The sequence below is a fragment of the Mercurialis annua genome, linkage group LG3 (assembly GCF_937616625.2).
Source record: "Mercurialis annua linkage group LG3, ddMerAnnu1.2, whole genome shotgun sequence".
In the NCBI taxonomy this organism is placed as follows: Eukaryota; Viridiplantae; Streptophyta; class Magnoliopsida; order Malpighiales; family Euphorbiaceae; genus Mercurialis; species Mercurialis annua.
In genome coordinates this window covers 63,268,760-63,286,808 of record NC_065572.1, presented here as the reverse complement: position 1 = coordinate 63,286,808, position 18,049 = coordinate 63,268,760, and the positions used below count along the sequence as shown (strand labels likewise).

The 18,049-nt window shown below is 33.7% G+C and overlaps 2 protein-coding genes across 2 annotated transcripts; both read left to right on the top strand.

The window, feature by feature from the left end:
- Positions 1-8,693: 8,693 nt before the first annotated feature.
- LOC126673356 (proline-rich receptor-like protein kinase PERK9) lies at positions 8,694-13,674 on the top strand. Its single transcript, XM_050367464.1, has 8 exons — positions 8,694-10,585; positions 10,739-11,149; positions 11,239-11,325; positions 11,863-11,933; positions 12,012-12,088; positions 12,250-12,397; positions 12,939-13,100; positions 13,205-13,674. Exons 1-8 carry the CDS (start codon positions 9,502-9,504, stop codon positions 13,382-13,384), a joined length of 2,220 nt encoding a protein of 739 aa, XP_050223421.1. The 5' UTR covers positions 8,694-9,501; the 3' UTR covers positions 13,385-13,674.
- Positions 13,675-14,496: 822 nt separating this feature from the next.
- On the top strand, positions 14,497-15,240 carry LOC126674364 (uncharacterized). The gene has a single exon (XM_050368809.2). It carries the CDS (start codon positions 14,717-14,719, stop codon positions 15,164-15,166), a length of 450 nt encoding a protein of 149 aa, XP_050224766.1. The 5' UTR covers positions 14,497-14,716; the 3' UTR covers positions 15,167-15,240.
- Positions 15,241-18,049: the final 2,809 nt, after the last annotated feature.

Here is an 18,049-nt window from a genome sequence, read left to right as displayed (position 1 = left end):
TCAAAACTCTAAGTTATAAACTTAGGTTAATATAACCGTAGTTCAAATACGACTTTTAACCTTGATCGTATTCTAATACTTATGATATCTTTAAACTTTAGGGTTTAGTTTCATTCCGTTGAAGTTTCAAGTAGTTTTCAGGACAATTCGCAGGTGCTGCCTGCGCACTGACACTGTTTAGTAAAACGACGATCTCTCCCAATTGAACCGTTGGATCGAGATAAAATTGGACAGAGGCGTTCCTAAGAGGCAAATCTATAAACTGACCGTAGGGTTTCTGAATCTGGCAACTTTTAGGTAGTGTGCGAACGCACACAATGAGTGTGCGAACGCACACCCTAAATTTCAAGGAGTGTGCGATCGCACACTCAATGTGTGCGAACGCACACCCTTGACAGCCCCCGGAAAAGTCATTTTCCGGGCGCTTCGCCGCTTTCCGGCACTCCCGACATGCTTCCGCTTCATTTTATCATATAACCCAACACAATTCTCACTAAAAATGGCTATAAAAACGCGATTACAATTCGTTTAATTCGTTAAAACGATATAACCCTAATTTACTAATTCTCACAATAAAAACGTCAAGCTTACCTCGATTTGAAGCTTAACGATGATAGAGGATCGAATTCTGGACGAATCGATATAAAGAACTCGCGATTTGGACGAGAAACGGCGAAACCGCGGCGGATCGCAATCGATCGTCGAAAACCCTTCGTCTGTTCTTTCTTTCCATTCTTTGATCATTCCTTCTTCTTAAGGAATCATTTATATATCTTGGTTAATTGTTCCTTTTAATCCTTCATTTCTTTAGCTCAAACCATTTCTCTTTTAAACTTTCTAATTTAACCAAATGGTTAAATTATTCTTTTAACTCAATTACTTACGTATTATTTATATCCAAATAAATAATACTAATCCATAATTATTATTTCCCGTCAATAATCTTTTAATTACTAATCTTGAGATTTATTTGGCTAATTTACGTTTTGGCCCTTGAACTTTTCAAAAGTTGTAATTTAGCCCAAAACGTATCCACGTCCAAATTTTAAAAGGTCTCCGATTGACCCGAAACTTTTACCACATATATTATAAAATATTTCGCGGACTTTGGCAAAGTAAATTTCCATTTTCGGGGCATAGTGGCTAAATTACCACTTTAGTCCCTGCACTTTGTTCTGGGACTTTCTTGACATTTTTCCCTTTAATTCCAATTCTAACTTAAGTACTGAGATATAATACTAAATTCTTTACTATAATATCTTTCAAAACCGATCTACTAAAACTTATTTATCTTACTTTTATCGGAAGACTTTCCGATATATCGCCACTTTGGCGACTCAAAACTGGACACGTGGCCCAATTAGATAATTAAACATTTTGGGGTATTACAAATATATATTCTATACTCTATCTAATATGATGTTATGATTTTTTTTTGTTTCTACTCTGGTGTTGGATCTCAATCTCTGGTGTGCGATTGATGTGTGAATCGGATGGTACCAATTACCAAATAAAGGTATGAGCCTCTGGCTTTGGCTCTGTTTTTTTGTATGTTACTTTCTTTTAAATTCTTTTTAAATCTAATATGTTTTTACTTCTCTGTTATATGTTTGGTTCCTGAATCGTTCGGTTTCTGTTTGATTTGGTGACTCTCTATCTCTGAATATATGGATCCAAAAGGTATGAAGTTGATTTTGACGATTTTAAAAGTTTTATGTTTTAACTTCAATGTAAATCGTGAACTCAAATATGATTTCATTTTTTCTGTTATATGTTTGGTTGCTATCCGATTCGGTGATTCTCTGAAAATCTGGAATGGTTGCTTGCTGGCTCTGGCTGATTTTTTTGGTTCGCGGTGCTATATTGAAAAAGGTATGATCAACTCATAGTTTATTGAATTCATAAGTTGAGTCTGTTTCTGTGTTTCATGTCTGATGTTGTCATCTGATATGAATATGATCTTGTATAATCTGTAGGTCTACTGGTTTACATTATTGATTGGTGGTGGAAGCAATAGGTTGTGTAGTCTCTGTGTTTGAACTAATTCATTAACTTAGTGAATCAGTTGGTGGAAGCACTAATCTACTTGTTGCTAAATTGGTTTATCAGTTGCATCTTAATATGGTGAGAATGTTAATTGTCTATGATTTTGATTCAATTAGTTGTATATGTTAGTTTGTTGATGTGATTAATTGATTGGTTGCATCTATATTTTGCTTAGATGTCTAACTGTGAGCAAGAGCCTGTTGTTGTTGATTCTGGTGACAGTGGTGAGTTACCTCTGGCTTCAGAGCAGCAGCATGGTGTTGCTGGTGAGGGCTCATCTCAGCCCTCTCAGCAGCAACATGTTGTTGATGCTGATGGTACTGGAAATAAACCAAAACCAGTAGACAAGAAAAGAAAGGCCCCTGTAGTTAGATCCAAAGTTTGGGATCACTTTGAACGCATTTGTGATGAAAATGGTAAACTGTTGTTGGCTAAGTGTATGTATTGTAAAAAAGTTTATAACTCTGACACTAAATTGAATGGCACCTCTACACTTAGATCACATAATATGGCATGCTTAAAAAATCCTCATAGTAAAGACACTAGGCAAGCCTTGCTTACATTGCAGCCTGTTGTTATATGTGATGGGGAAGGGGGGGATGGACAGTTAGGGTCTTGGAAGTTTTCACTAGATGTTGTGAGGGATGCTCTTGCTTATATAATTGTAGTTGATGAGCTTCCCTTCAGATTTGTTGAGGGTATGGGCTTTAAAAAGTTGATGAATGTTGCCTGTTCTAGGTTTAAAATACCATCTAGGTGGACTATAACCAGAGACTGCCACCAATTGTATCTTGATGAGAAGTTAAAACTGAAAAATGTGTTAAAAAATCAAAGTCAAAGAGTCAGTATTACAACTGATACGTGGACCAGTATTCAAAGGGTCAACTATATGTATGTAACATGCCATTGGATTGACAATGATTGGAACTTGCATAAGAGAATTATTTCATTTGTTCCTGTATGTGGCCATAAGGGTGATTACATCTCTAAAACCTTAGAAAACTGTCTTCTTGCATGGGGTCTGAAAAAAGTGTTTACTGTCACCATGGATAATGCAGGCAGCAATGGCACTGCCATTGCTGCTTTTAAGTTGAAAATGCAGTCTTGGGGCACAGATGTTTCTAAGTGTCAATATTTGCATATGAGGTGTATTGCACATATTTTGAACTTGGTTGTTTCTGATGGCTTAAAAGAAATGAACTCCTCTGTTAAGAAAGTTAGGGATTGCATTAGATATGTGAGAAATAGTCCATCTAGACTTAAAAAGTTTAATGATCTTGTTGCTGATGCTGCCCTTGGTACTAAGAAGTCTTTATGTCTTGATGTGCCAACAAGATGGAACTCCACATATCTAATGCTTGATACTGCATGTATTTTTAAATCTGTCTTTGAAACTTATGAGGAAGTTGATGAATCATTCAGGGCAGATATGGTTGATAGTATCCCTAACTATCTTGATTGGGAAAATGTAAGGAAGTTTGCTACATGTCTCTCTTATTTTTATTTCACCACTTTGCGCATTTCTGGATCTTTATATGTCACATCCAATATGCATTTTCAAGAGATCTGTGATTTGTCTGTAATGTTGGATGAAATGATTGCAAGTGAGGATATACAAATTATGCAAATGAGGAAGAAAATGAGAGAGAAGTTTAACAAATATTGGGGTGACCCCCATAAGATTAACAAATTGATTTTCTTTTCACATATTCTTGATCCTACTTCTAAACTGAATGATTTGAAGTTTGCTCTGTGCAATTTATTTGGTTCTGAGCATGGGAGTGTTTTATTTGAGACTGTGAAGTATGAATTGACTGTTCTTTTTGATGAGTACAAATCTTGTGAGGGAGCTTCTGTTTTTGCCCAAACGCCAGTCCTGCCTGTTCCACCTCCTGTTAAGAAGCATATCTCCCTTATGAAGGCAAAGTTCATGGAGCACAATAAGGAAATGGGAGAAACTGGCAGCAAGAAATCCGAGTTGGAAGTGTACCTGAGTGAGGCTACGGTTGAAAATGATGATGGCTATGATATTTTGAAGTGGTGGAAGCTAAACTCAGGTCGTTTTCCTATCCTTTCAAGGATGGCTCGTGATGTACTTGCTGTTCCAATTTCAACCGTTGCTTCTGAATCTGCCTTCAGTACCTCTGGCAGAGTTCTTGATTGTTTCAGGAGTTCATTAACTCCCAAACCGGTGGAAGCATTGGTGTGCACTCAGGATTGGCTTAGGGCAGAGACTCAACCTCTGGTTGTTGAGGAGTCCCTCGATGAGCTTGAGAATTTTGAAAAAGGTTATGTGCTCAATTTCTTAACACTTTTTATAGATTCCTGAATTCTGCTTTGTTTGATTGGACTTTGGCTAATAAACTGTTTTTCTGGTATATGCAGATTTGCCAAACTGATTGAGTACTTCAAGTTGGATTCTTTTGGAAATCTATTTTGCTTTTGGTGGAAGCATATTGGCAATGCTGCATTGCTGTGATGCTGTCTGTTCTGTCCCTACTTCTGTCCTGTCCATGATTCTGTTTTGATTGGGATTCTGATATGAATCCTAAATCCTAAGAGGCTATTGAAAAGTCTGAAATGGTGGTGGAAGCTGGCTGATAATATCTTCATTTTGAAACTGTAAAGTGTTCAACTCATTCTCTTTTTTCTATTTATGTTAAATTTTTAAGTTCTTCAATTTTTCAACTCATTCTGTTTTTAACTATATTCTCACTTTGTTTCAAAATTTTAAACTCCTCTTTCATTTTTTTGTCCTCAATTTAAGGCTTTAACTTCTGTTTCTGGTTCAATTTATGTAAAGACTCAGTTTAAAACTTTTAAACTCATTCTCTTCTAAATTATTCTTTTTTTTTGGGCTATGATGAAGTTTCCACCACTTCAAAATCTGATTAAATAAGGCATTCTAATTTGCACGAGGAGGCTCTGTAAATTTTTGATACAGAGAAACCGTGCGAATAGGATCGCCTTATAGTGATCTGACAATTATATAATTCTGAGCCCCCTTTTTAAAATTCTTTTTAGTAGTTTTATAATTTAAGTAGGTTGGTTTACTTGTTAAGTTGTTATCTATCAAATTTGTAATTTGTTTTTCATTCTACACAGAATGAAATTCTGGTAGAATCATTTTACTGGTTGATTGCTTGCTTGCTGCGTTGCTTAAGTTGCTTTGCTTGCCAGTTGCCACTGCTCAAGTCTCCATCTCTGCACTTGCTGTTGGTTGCATCAATTTTTTGTTGCTTAAATTGGATTAGAACTGATTGAATTTTTGAGTATCAGTTCATCATATAATTTTGCTTTTTTGTAAAGGTATACAGATCAGAACATTTCATTGTGTAATAGATTTATACATTTGTAATCAGTAAATGTTAATTATACAGCTTGCTCAATTTGTAATTGCAGTAAAAAATGTACTAAAACTGTAAATGGAATATATATATTTATTCAGATGTAAATTTTATCTTTTTTTTATAAGGCTTTTGGTTTGTTTTCTTGTTAAAATATGGGCCTATTTAAGAAGCCCAAACCGAAATGAAATCACCGAAACCGAACCGTGCCGACCGAAATTTTCGGTTGAAATAATTTTCGGTTTTATGGCTTTTTTAAAACGGTTCGGTTGGTCATTTAATTACTTTCGGTATGGTCGGTTTGGGGATTTACAAAACCGAACCGATCGACCCGAACCGATGCACAGCCCTAATCAAGAGTTTTGTGATTGATGCATTTGAGCTTATTGGTGTCCATAATATGTCTAATCATTATTCAAAAGGTAATAAATTAGATGTATTAACTCAAAAGAAAAAAGCTTAATCACCTTAAAATTACAAAGTCTTGCCGGATTAGTTATAACCAAATTTTTAAAAATCACCTCATTTAATTTGTTTTGGAATGATGGATTTTTTTTATAGTCATTGGTGAACCAAACTAATTTTTGTTGCCCCCAAAGCGTCACACATAGAATTATATAGTTTTGGAAACAAACCAGGTATCACAATCTATTGTTTTACGGAATATTCAGATCAGTCAGACATGAAGTATCCGTCAGGATATTTTACGTCTTTAACAATGTTTGTAGGACTGTCAATTCCATCACATTAGCAAAAACGGTGACACATCATATAGCTCAAACACTTAGTTCACAATTCAAATTTTGTAGCAAATAATTTTTTTGTACTGATATATATCGACTAGCTCAAATTGTTAGTTCACAATCCAAATTTTGTAGCAAATACGTTCTGTTGTATAGATATATATATATCTTTGAAAAAAGTGGAGAAAACAATAGATTTTAGATTAAAGATAATATAAAGTAAAGAAAGATAAAAAGACAATATATGGCCATAATATAAAATAAATTTCCAGGTCATGAATGACATACTATTTTATCTAATACTTCACACTTTGAGAATAATTCCTTCTAATCAGAGGAGCAATAACATAATACAAGCTTCCACTTTGTTCTTATAAAAAATTTAGAAAATGGTTACCCATTTGCAAATTAGAATAATAATAAAAAATAATTTCTTTTTAGGTTTAAAAAAGACATAGTCACATTTTATATGTTTCATCTAAAAAGATCATATCGTGTTTTGTATATCAATTTATATTGCACTTCTACTTTATCTTTTCAAGTATTCTAATATTGTATTAAATGTAATTCAATTTACTAATATATTTATTTTAGGGTTAATTCCTAAAAAAATCACAAACTTTACACGAAGTTTCATTTTAATCATGACCTTTAAAAGTTGCCATTTAAAAGCACGAACTTTCATATTGTTTCAAATTCATCATTTCAGTGTATTTTTATTGACTAAATTCTTCACTAAACCATTAATTAAAGATCCAAGTTATTAATCAACATCAAATCTTATTATCTTTCAATTAGAGTATTTAGGATTAGAAATTTTTAGTCAGATAAAATACACCGAATTTTATTTTGGTGATAGATTGAAATAAAATGAAAGTTTGTGCCTTTAAATGACAACTTTTAAAGGTCGTGATTAAAATGAAATTTCGTGTAAAGTTCGTGATTTTTTTTAGGAATTAACCCTTTATTTTATTATTAGATGAGATCACACTGATTAATACTCCGTAGACATATTAATTAAAAAAAAAATACTCTGTAAACATGATAATATAAAATATTGTTTTATTCTATTAATTTTGATATAAAATTCATTTGTCCCTTCTTAAACGGGATGGAAGTAGAGGTGTAAATGAACCGAGCCGTTCGCGAGCAGCTCGGTGTTCTGCTCGATAAGAGCTCAGTTCATGTTCATTCGTATTCTAAACGAACCGAGTTGGATCTTGATTTTATGTTCGTTAATATAAACGAGCCGAATATGAGTATAGCGGTGTTCGACTCGTTTACGTTCACGTACAGCTCGAATAAGAGTTCGTGAACAAGCTCGTAAACGAGTTCGATTAAGAGTTCGTGAACAAGCTCGCGGACGAGTTCGATTAAAAGTTCGTGAACGAGCTCGTATATAGTTCTTGTGTTTTTTCGTTTAACAACTCGCGTTCGTTTATCCGCTAAACGAGCGGGCTCGCAAACAAGCTCATTCAGTACTTATCGAGCTCGTTAGCGAGCTTATTCGTGAACGAGCTTATTCGTGAACGAGCTCGTTTAGTACTTATCGAGCTCGTTCGCGAACTTGTTCGTTTAGCGGCTAAACGAACAAACACGAGCTGAACACGAACCGAACATGAACACTAGAAAATCTAAACAAACCGAACATGAACACTCTATTCAAAGCTCGACTGAACATGAATATTCGCTAAACGAGCAGAACATGAACACTTCAAAACTCGGCTCGGCTTGGTTCATTTACACCCCTAGACGGAAGGAATATGAAAAATTAAGTATTTTTATTTAATAGATTTTGAAAACTATATAATAAAATAATAATTATTTATTAACAATAAGTAGAGTCAAACAAAAACCTCACGGCTCCAAAAGAAAAGTCCAAACAAGCAAACGAAAAACAGAGCATTACACCATTAATTTATAGTATCAAACACGGCCCCAGAAAACAGAATAAAGTATATATCTTTGTCAAATTGTCATGTAAATTGTAATAAAGATTTTTATGATAAAAAATTAAAGGTTAACCCATCAAAAAGCTCTTGAATTTTCAATTTATTTTATATATAGTCCTTCTCAAAAGTTTCCTATTTGACCGTTTTATGGACAAAAATTATGAGTATAATTCAATTGTTGTTCGTAATTAAATTTTTCCACGCCGAAAACAATAAAAAAATTCTTTTATTTTTATCTATTTAATCATCTTTTCAAGTTTTATACTTAATATATCCATGTAGATATAAGTTTTGTTTCTTTGTTTTCTTTCCAAATTTGACGATATAATTCATTTTAAGAGCTTGTCAACTCACTTTAACATTTAAATTCAGATTCACGCACGTTGTACTACAAGTGTACTAATTTACACTTATTTTCCGTTTAAAAAAATTAAAAATTAAAAATAAATTAAATTTAAGGGCTAGATAAAAACAAAATTTTGAAAAAAGAACAAATAAATAAATTAAAAAAGTACAGGGACCTAAAGATTAATTTAGCCTTTTTAGTTTACATGGACTTGACGTTACCATAAAGCAAACTCTGTCTCTGTGCACAGTTCTTTCTGATCCTAAATATTATGAAAAAATAATGAAGCTGATGATTATAATGATGCCATGATATTACTCACCTTTCACATTTCAAAACAAAACAAACTTATATTTTTATTGATTACAAAAAAGGGTCTCAATCAAAATTAATTTGGAATTGAGACCCCACAAATCGTGTTCTATTTTGAGCTTCCTATGTAACAGGAGAGAGAAGGCTCAAGAACAGTTACACAACCCAATTCTAAACATTTCACTTTATAACTAACACACAGACACACAGTTCTGATTCAAAGGTATGATCTTTGCCTTTAAGGTGGTCTTGATATAAAGGTTCTGCATTTGCTGACTGATAAAAGTGAGTTTTTTGTGTACTTTTATCAGTTTTATCAGTTATTTTTGGAAGTTGGAGATTGAATTTCTGAAATTGGTAATCTGGGTATTGTTTAAAAGTTGTTTGGTGATGTGGGTTTTGAGTTTTGAGTGATTTAGTGATCTAGGTTTTAGCTGAAATTTGTGTTGTGATCCGAGTTTTTGCTCAAGAACATGAACAGTGATTAGGGTTTTGTTCTGATATTAGGTGGTGATGGTTGTTCTGATAGAGGTTACTTTGTTGTGAAGAATGAATGTTTGGTGAAATTAGGTGATTTTTGATATTAATTCATTGTGAAGATTGAATTTTTAGATGATGAATTGTGTGCACAAATTTGTTGCTTTAATGGAGTTAAGGGGAGGTGAAAGAAATTAATGGCTGACTGAATATTTTGGCATGTGAATTGTATGTGCTGAAATTGAGTGATTTGATATTTGATTTTGATAATTAAATTGATGGCTACTGTATCTCCAACACCAAATTCATCACCTTCTGCTGTCCCACCTGTTTCAACTCCACCTCCACCAACATCCACCTCTAATCCGCCGCCGCCGCAATCCTCGTCTCCTCCACCGGACGCTTCTATAGCTTCTCCACCTCCACAGTCTAATGTGACTACTCCGTCGCCTCCTCCTCCTCGGACTCCGTCTGCTGTTGTTGTAATTCCTCCTTCTGCCACTCCACAACCACCTGTGGAATCACCACCACCTACAACTTCACCTCCTCCACCTTCACCAAATGTTGATCCTCCAACCTCCAATCCTCCTCCACCACCTGTACAGTCGTCGTCGCCTCCACCTATTGTATCACCTCCACCATCAACTCCAGCTAATCCACCTGCCTCTCCAACACCTCCAACTTCTCCTCCACCACAACCATCAACACCACCACCGGAGAATCCTCCTCCACCAGCATTACCAAGTCCACCTCAAACCTCACCTCCACCACCATCAAAGCCTCCTGAAAAGTCTCCATCACCACCACCACCAAGAACCCCGTCACAACCACCTGCCAGTTCACCCCCTCCACCAACACCGGTGCCACCTCCCAGAAGGTCACCTCCGCCACCATCTTCAAACCCTCCTGAAGTAAACTCACCTCCTCCTCCACCAGCATCAACTCCTCCGGAAAATTCACCTCCTCCACCGGCATCAATAGCCCCTACCTCGCCTAATGCACCACCACCTCCTGCAGGTATTCCGACTCCCCCTTCTCAACCAACACCGGCACCTTCAAATTCTACTCCAGGTGGCTCATCACCCTCTCCACCATTGATAAGAATGAGTCCACCTCCTCCCTCACTCAGCTCTCCACCACCATCTGGCAATAATACGATTCCTAGTGCACCAGAAAGTGCAAATTCAAAAAATGAAGGCATTGGTACTGGAGGCATAGTGGCTATTGGTGTAGTAGTAGGTTTCATAATTCTCGGCCTTGTTGGGTTGACAGTCTGGTGCATGAGGAAGCAAAGGAAGCAGGCACCTAGAGCCGCTGGTGGTTTTATTTTGCCGTCTTCATTAGGCTCTTCCCCAAGAGCAGGTAATTCTTTCGCATAGCATTTCATTATTTTTTCTTTAGTGTGGTATGAACTACTTGGATATAGAAATGTAGACAATGACATGTGTTTTTCGTAATCTAAAGAGATTGTTGGTAGGATTCTGAAGTTATTTATTTTTTGGTGCACCTGTCCAGATTCAAATTTTACAAAGGCTCAAACTACAGTGCCCTTAATGGGAAGTGGGTCTAGCCCTGAATATGGTTATTCACCAAGTGGTTCTGGTGGATTAGGCAATTCAAGGCCGTGGTTTACCTATGATGAATTACACAATGCCACAAATGGATTTTCGTCCCAAAATCTTTTAGGGGAGGGTGGATTTGGTTCTGTATATAAAGGTAGCCTACCAGATGGGAGGGAGGTGGCAGTAAAACAGCTTAAAGTTGGCGGAGGTCAGGGCGAGCGAGAATTTAAAGCTGAAGTTGAGATTATTAGTCGGATACACCATCGCCATTTGGTTTCACTTGTGGGTTACTGCATCTCTGACAACCGAAGATTGCTTGTTTATGATTATGTTTCAAACAATACCCTTCACTTCCATCTTCATGGTAAAGATACAACTTGCAACATAGAATTTGAAGTATAGATTCAACTTCAACTGTTTAACGATTTGCATCTTAACTCCTGCATTCTATAGGGGAAGGGAGACCAGTTCTGGACTGGGCAGCACGTGTTAAAGTTGCTGCTGGCGCAGCTCGTGGAATAGCTTATCTTCATGAAGACTGTAAGTAATTTATTTCAAATTTTATTTAATATATTAATTTTCATTTATATATTATATTCCATTCTGAATTCTGCACACCATTCGCACGTTTTATATATGATTCCAAGTCGAATTTGCCAATTTCAAATATTATGATTTATTGTTAAAATTACTGTTATTTTCATAAAATGGTCTGCAAACTTCAGTCTGATGAACTTAAGAAGGTCGTAAAGCATCACGCATCGTTTTTAAATGATATCTTATTTGGGAAGAAGATCATATAATGACAAAGTTAACGATCGAAGTACCTTCTCCTGATCATTTCTAAGTGGCATCTCCTCTAATCCTTTCCTCCTTTTTCATTGAAAATTCTGGTTGACCAAAATGTCGTTATCTTCATGGTTACCTCTTCGTCTGAATGCTGAGCACTGAGTTATATTGGGAATATAGATTTTAATAATTCAATCTAGTTCTGAATTCTACCTAAAAAGGATGTAAACAATTTTTGTTCCATCAAGATAAATATGTTATTGATTTCGTTTATTCTTATGCATGCAGGTCATCCTCGGATTATTCACAGGGATATTAAGACATCCAACATTCTTTTGGATAACAATTTTGAAGCGAAGGTATGCACTCCTCTACCTTGGTAGATTTATGGAATATATGTCTTATCCAGATTATGTTTTAATTTTTTCACTTTGTAGGTTTCGGACTTTGGGCTTGCCAAGTTAGCCCTCGATGCAAATACACATGTTACTACACGCGTTATGGGGACTTTTGGGTAGGTAGCATTTCTTTTATTTGCTTTGATACCCATGACTGCTGATCGTTGTTACACTTCACTCTTTATTTTGCTGTTGTTTTTGGAAGTGGAGATAATTTACAATGCCTACGTATTTCAACCATGCCTATTCTCATTTAATAGTTTGATTGGCTATACAGATACATGGCCCCGGAATATGCATCAAGTGGCAAACTAACTGATAAATCTGATGTATTTTCGTATGGAGTTGTGCTTTTGGAGCTAATTACCGGACGGAGGCCTGTGGATTCATCCCAACCCATTGGAGATGAGAGTCTTGTGCAATGGGTAATTAATTTGGTCCCCAGCTTCTTGATACTATTATTCTACCAAAAGATTCCTCATTTCAGTTTCTTAAAACTCTCATCCCTTCTATAACTGTATATATGCTTTGACCCCACATTGATCTGCTGAACTTGAATCTTTCATAGTAACACATCATTCAGTAACATTTGCATAAAAAATATAAGCTTTGTTGTGCTGTTCGTCGCACTATCTTGTATGGTTCTGTTTGTGGATGTTGATGAAATATTATTGAGGAATCCCAAAAGCTGATGTAACTATATTCTGAACTTCTTGTTTACTCAAGGAATAGTTGATAAAAAAAAAAGTATACCTTTGTTTTTAACTGTTTTTTTTTAATTGAATAATATTTTTCATGCCATGAAAAATAATAAATTCCAAAACAGAGGCTCATGCAGACTTGATTTCAAAAAATAAAAACTGAAAAAATTAATTGTTGTCGTATGAAGGTAAAACAATAGTACGCCTTGAGAAACTAATTCTTTGTGAATTTTGATCTTCAACAAAATTGCTAATTTTTCTGCAGGCTCGACCTCTACTTGGTCATGCACTGGCGAATGAAGAATTTAATGGTTTGGTAGATCCAAAGCTTGAAAATAATTTTGTTGAAAGTGAAATGTTTATAATGATCGAGGCTGCAGCAGCCTGCGTCCGGCATTCAGCTGCCAAGAGACCACGTATGGGACAGGTAAGAAGAATTTGTCCACTCGACTTGGTGGAAATTCTCGCTCCTGAGTTTCAACAGAAAAATTCCAAATCCTTTGCTTATTACTTCTGTGTTTTACTTGTTAGGTTGTCAGAGCTTTCGATGGTTTAGCTACCGCAGATCTAAGCAACGGAATGCGAGTGGGGGAAAGTGAGGTATTCAACTCAGCACAACAATCAGCAGAAATCAGATTATTTCAAAGAATGGCATTTGGTAGTCAAAATTACAGTACAGATTTTTACAGCCAGATTAGCTTGGATAGTTAACAGAAGACCAAGTATACATCTTTAGCGACAGGGTTTGTCGAGTAGAGACGAAATATTAGTCCTACGCGATGATAGCTTTATTATTGCGCGCGGAGGCTCACCTCTAGATCCCGATGATGTGTAAATCTGGCACCGTCTGCATCTCTAATCCAAACCCTGATTAGTAGTTACCACTTACAGGTTATTTGATCTTTTGCACATATATCACACGCTATTCAATTTTTCTTGTAAGTAGCCCATGCAAATTTTGTTCCTATCATCAATAAAGCTATGATTCAATTTTTGTTCCATTTCTTCTCTGTTCCTCAGGACTGCATACTGTTTGCTATTCAATTTTCATGAGTTTGTTATATTTTCCAGTGTAAGATTCCAACATTTTGCTTTAATATATATTAGTTACAACCATAAAGCAATTGAAGCAGGGATAAGAATCTAAACATTTGAGAATTTTCTGAAACCTATATTGTACATAAATAAAAATGCTGAAACAGACACGTCGACATGAAAAATGATCAAAGATATTTTTATCAGAATATGTTATAGATAAAAAGCTTCGAAAATGAAGCATCAAAATGAGACATAGGACTCGATAAATTTTTAAGATACAGAATTTGGAGAGTATCTCTTCGCTAGGAGTGCGAAAACGATAAGTTCAGTTAAAAAATTGATCGATTTAATCACAATTGAATTAATCAAATTATTTAAATCTTTAAGTAAACAAATCAAATTGACTGGATTAGCTGAAACCAAATTGATTAAAATCTTAAAAAAACATAATCAAATTGTTCAAAGTATTTAGTTAGTTTGACCAAACCGATAAAATGATAACGGATAAATATTCGGCTAACCAAATTCTTAAAACCTCTGATGATATCAAAGCCAAAAAAGTTTATTATCCGAATCGAACTGACTAAATTAACTAAATTGATGAAAAACTTTTAATTGAATTAACCAAAATAGATCGAAATAATTCGGTTTAACTGAATTTTTGCTCACCCCTACAATTAGCCACAATAAAAATAAGAAAAATTGCTTTATTTTTGTAAAGACATAATCCAAAACTCACAAGGCAAGGCATGAAGTCATTCAAGTAACCTTCAAATTCCCCTAAAAGAGTAGAATTCAAGAAACAAAAATATTCCTTTACGTCCAATATTCTATTATAATTCAATCATCCCCACTCCATGATTTTCTCTTAATCTATACATGTTTGCTTCACCCTTTTCCTAATAGCCTCTTAAGAGGACAACCAACTTAACCCTTATCATAACTTCATCAAGCCATGATTTTTTATAAACCATTTTTCACCTGCCTCTTCATTTCTTCACAACCATGGAAGATCGGAACGCGCTCGTCGCGGATTGTATTGTTATATCATGTTGCTGCCAATGCTTGGTGTTGAAGGTCATAGTCTTCTTATTTCTTAACCTTCCTTGCAAACTTGTTAAAAAGAGTATAAAATTTGCAAAGGAGAAATTTAGAAAGAAAGCATCGAATACGGGGATAGAATTAGCGACGAAGGGAGGAAATGGCGACGAGCATTTCGAAACTTGTGATGGGAGCTTCAGAATTATTATAGAAGAGTTTGATGATTGTGGAAAATGCATGGGAGATATTGAAGGGGTTTTAGAGGAATTGTCCAAAAAGGGAGAGTTTGCATTTGGAAGCTTTTGGGGTAGGGATGGAATGGAAAATGGTGTGGTCGCTAAACAAGAATTTGATGTAAGCCTTGTACAGTTTGAATTAGTTGAATTAGTTCATTCTTTTGGTCACTCAAATTGATCTTTGGCGGCCAATTATGCAATTAGTTATATATGTTGTTAACTTTAGTGACGAAATTTAGTTTCATTTGATGATGCATTATGATCATTTCAGTTTGGAAAGCCTACATCATGCGTATATATACACACACACACTACCAGATCAATAGATTATAGACAATTTATTTATACTCATATTCTGTCTTAATTTAACAAATTTCTTTTAGTATTTTATTTTATTTGATAATTTCTATTTATAAATATTTTTTATATTCTATTCTTTTATCTTATTTAATTCTAGTTTAGCTACATGTAACATGGGGATATAAAAATAAAATTGATAAATTCTTTTAAACAATGTATCAAAATGAGAGTAGTACAGTTATAATTGATTGATATGCTTGTTTTAACTTTTAAAAACAATCGTTCAAATATTATAATTTTACTAATTTATTAGCTATGCTGGATTTTAAAGTCGCTTCTTATCCAGAATTTGACTATAAATCTCTATTTAAGCGAAAAGGGGATATTAAACTCCATTTGACACTGAACTTATCTATTATTATAAAAAGGATATTAAAATTTATTTAGTTACAAAAAGGTCACTAAGTTATACCTTCTATTATAAAAAGATTTGTATTGTCACAAAAAAGGCAGTATCCTTCTCGTGAATTATAAAAAAGTTCACCGAATTATACCTTTTATTACAAAAAGGTCGTCTGTTTGTAATTTTGGCTTGCCACGTCAGTAAAAATGACGTCGTTTGGCATGGGTGAACCCCTTTGTGACAAAAAATATAGCTCAATGATTTTTTTAAAATAAAATTTAGTATTTTTTTTGTAATAGCAAGTAAATTCAGTGATATAACTATATAAAGGAGTTTAATATCCAGTGAAAAGGAGTCCATGCCGCTCCATTCAAACTGATAGCACAGTTCTTAAGTAAGTTAATTTAAAGAATGATAGCAATTTTAATCTCATTTCAAAAATCAATTAATTAGCTTAATGATATATGATACATTAAAAAAATTAATTTTGATAAGTTATGTATGTAAAAAGATAAATATAAAATGAATATATTGTAATTAACTAAAATTGAAAAATTAGTGAAATTAAAATGAATAATTAGAGAAATTGACTAAAATTATTATTAGTTTTTTAAATTAATTAAAATTTTACCAATGAATTGTAGTTCAAATGGTATAAACACTAGACAACAATTATGCTAGGTTGTGGGTTCAATTTCTCTTACAAACGCTCCCTCTTTTTCAATTATTAAAAAAAGATTAATTAAAATTTTTAAAAATTAAACTTTAAAGAAAATGGTGAAAACATTTGAACTTTTTGCACGATTTAAGCATGGATTATCCTTCAATTTGGGCAGAAGATTTTGCCGGATTTTATAGAAATCCCGGCTAAACTTTGATCTCGCTTTGGCATCACACCATATGGAATTGAATAATCTTCTTTCATTGTAGTATTGTGTCATTATCTTGAAAAGTAGTGCCCCACTTTTTATATTGATTGATTAAATATAATTTGCAATTAACCAGAGAACTAGTACAATTAATTTCCCCTTCTAATTTATCTTTAAAAGGTTCAAGTTGTCCTATATGTATGAGTAATGAGTTTACACAGAGATGCTATATTAGCAATATCACTTTTAAGAGCAAAATTAATTTAACATTCATATATCTATTATTTTTGTACTTTTGTACTTTTCAACTAATAGTTAACTAGGGTGTTCAAAAACAAAATAAAATAGGATGTATACAAATTCAAAACGAACCAAATAACAAAACCGAACTAATAAATTTGGTTTGATTTTATGTTATAAAAAAATGCTTTTTTTGTTTCAATTTAAAATTATAATCCAGCTAACTTTTGATATAACTTGAATCAAAATAAATCAATTGAACCAACTGATTTAGTTTGATTAAATTTTAAAAAGTTAATTTTTTATAAATTGTTTGGCCTAATTGTGTTTGATTTTTTAAAATATAAATCTTAATTTAGTTTAGTTTATTTGGATACCTCTACTAAACTATTTCAAGATATTAATTGAGTGATGTCTTACCTCCCAAACCTGCAATTTTAGACACGATACAATTAAATGATACAACATGACACGAACTTAAACGAGTTTGGGTTTAATGTAAATGAGTTTGGTCAACCCGTTTATGACACGATTAATTTCGTATTTAAATGGGTTTTACAAGCCTAACCCGTTTAAACCCGTTTAAACACGGTTAACTAGTTTTAATTAACTAATATTTATTTTTATAGTTTAAATATTATTAAATTCTTGATTTTAATTAAATTTTTTCTATTATCTATAGTACTTATCTCAAAATATAGTAATATTTCTTTTAGTATTATATTAAATAAATTAAAAAAATAGTTAAATAATTAAACGAGTTTAAACGTGTCATTTTAAACGGGTTGATGCATTAACACGTTTAGATAAACGTGTTTATACGTGTCATGTCGTGTAATCCGTATAATATATGTGTCGTGTTTGAGTTTTGTATATCAAACCCGATTAATAATCATGTCGTGTTCGTGTTTAGGCTAATCATGTTCGTGTTTAAACGGGTTTTGACCTGTTTATGACCCCCAGACACGAATTGTCAGGTCTAACATATATACATTATCTATTTAAATTTAGTTTTAAGTTTATTCAAAGCTCAATTGATCGTGTGAGCTATACAATCAAAACTACTATATATCTTATAATATTTGTTAGAAAAATAACAAATTTTAATCTAAATAGACGAGTATAATCGTATAAATAATAAAATTCCGCAAATTTTTCAGAATATGAATCACACAACTCATTCATAAAATTAGAATAAATAATAGAAAAAGGCACCGATATCCACTCCACATGCATTCATGTGCCCTAA

Coding starts and splice junctions, on each gene's coding strand:
- LOC126673356 (XM_050367464.1), top strand. CDS start 9,502: ATGGCTACTGTATCTCCAACACCAAATTCATCACCTTCTGCTGTCCCA. Junction 10,586..10,738: donor AGGCTCTTCCCCAAGAGCAG/GTAATTCTTTCG, acceptor GCACCTGTCCAG/ATTCAAATTTTACAAAGGCT. Junction 13,101..13,204: donor AGAGACCACGTATGGGACAG/GTAAGAAGAATT, acceptor TTTACTTGTTAG/GTTGTCAGAGCTTTCGATGG.
- LOC126674364 (XM_050368809.2), top strand. CDS start 14,717: ATGGAAGATCGGAACGCGCTCGTCGCGGATTGTATTGTTATATCATGT.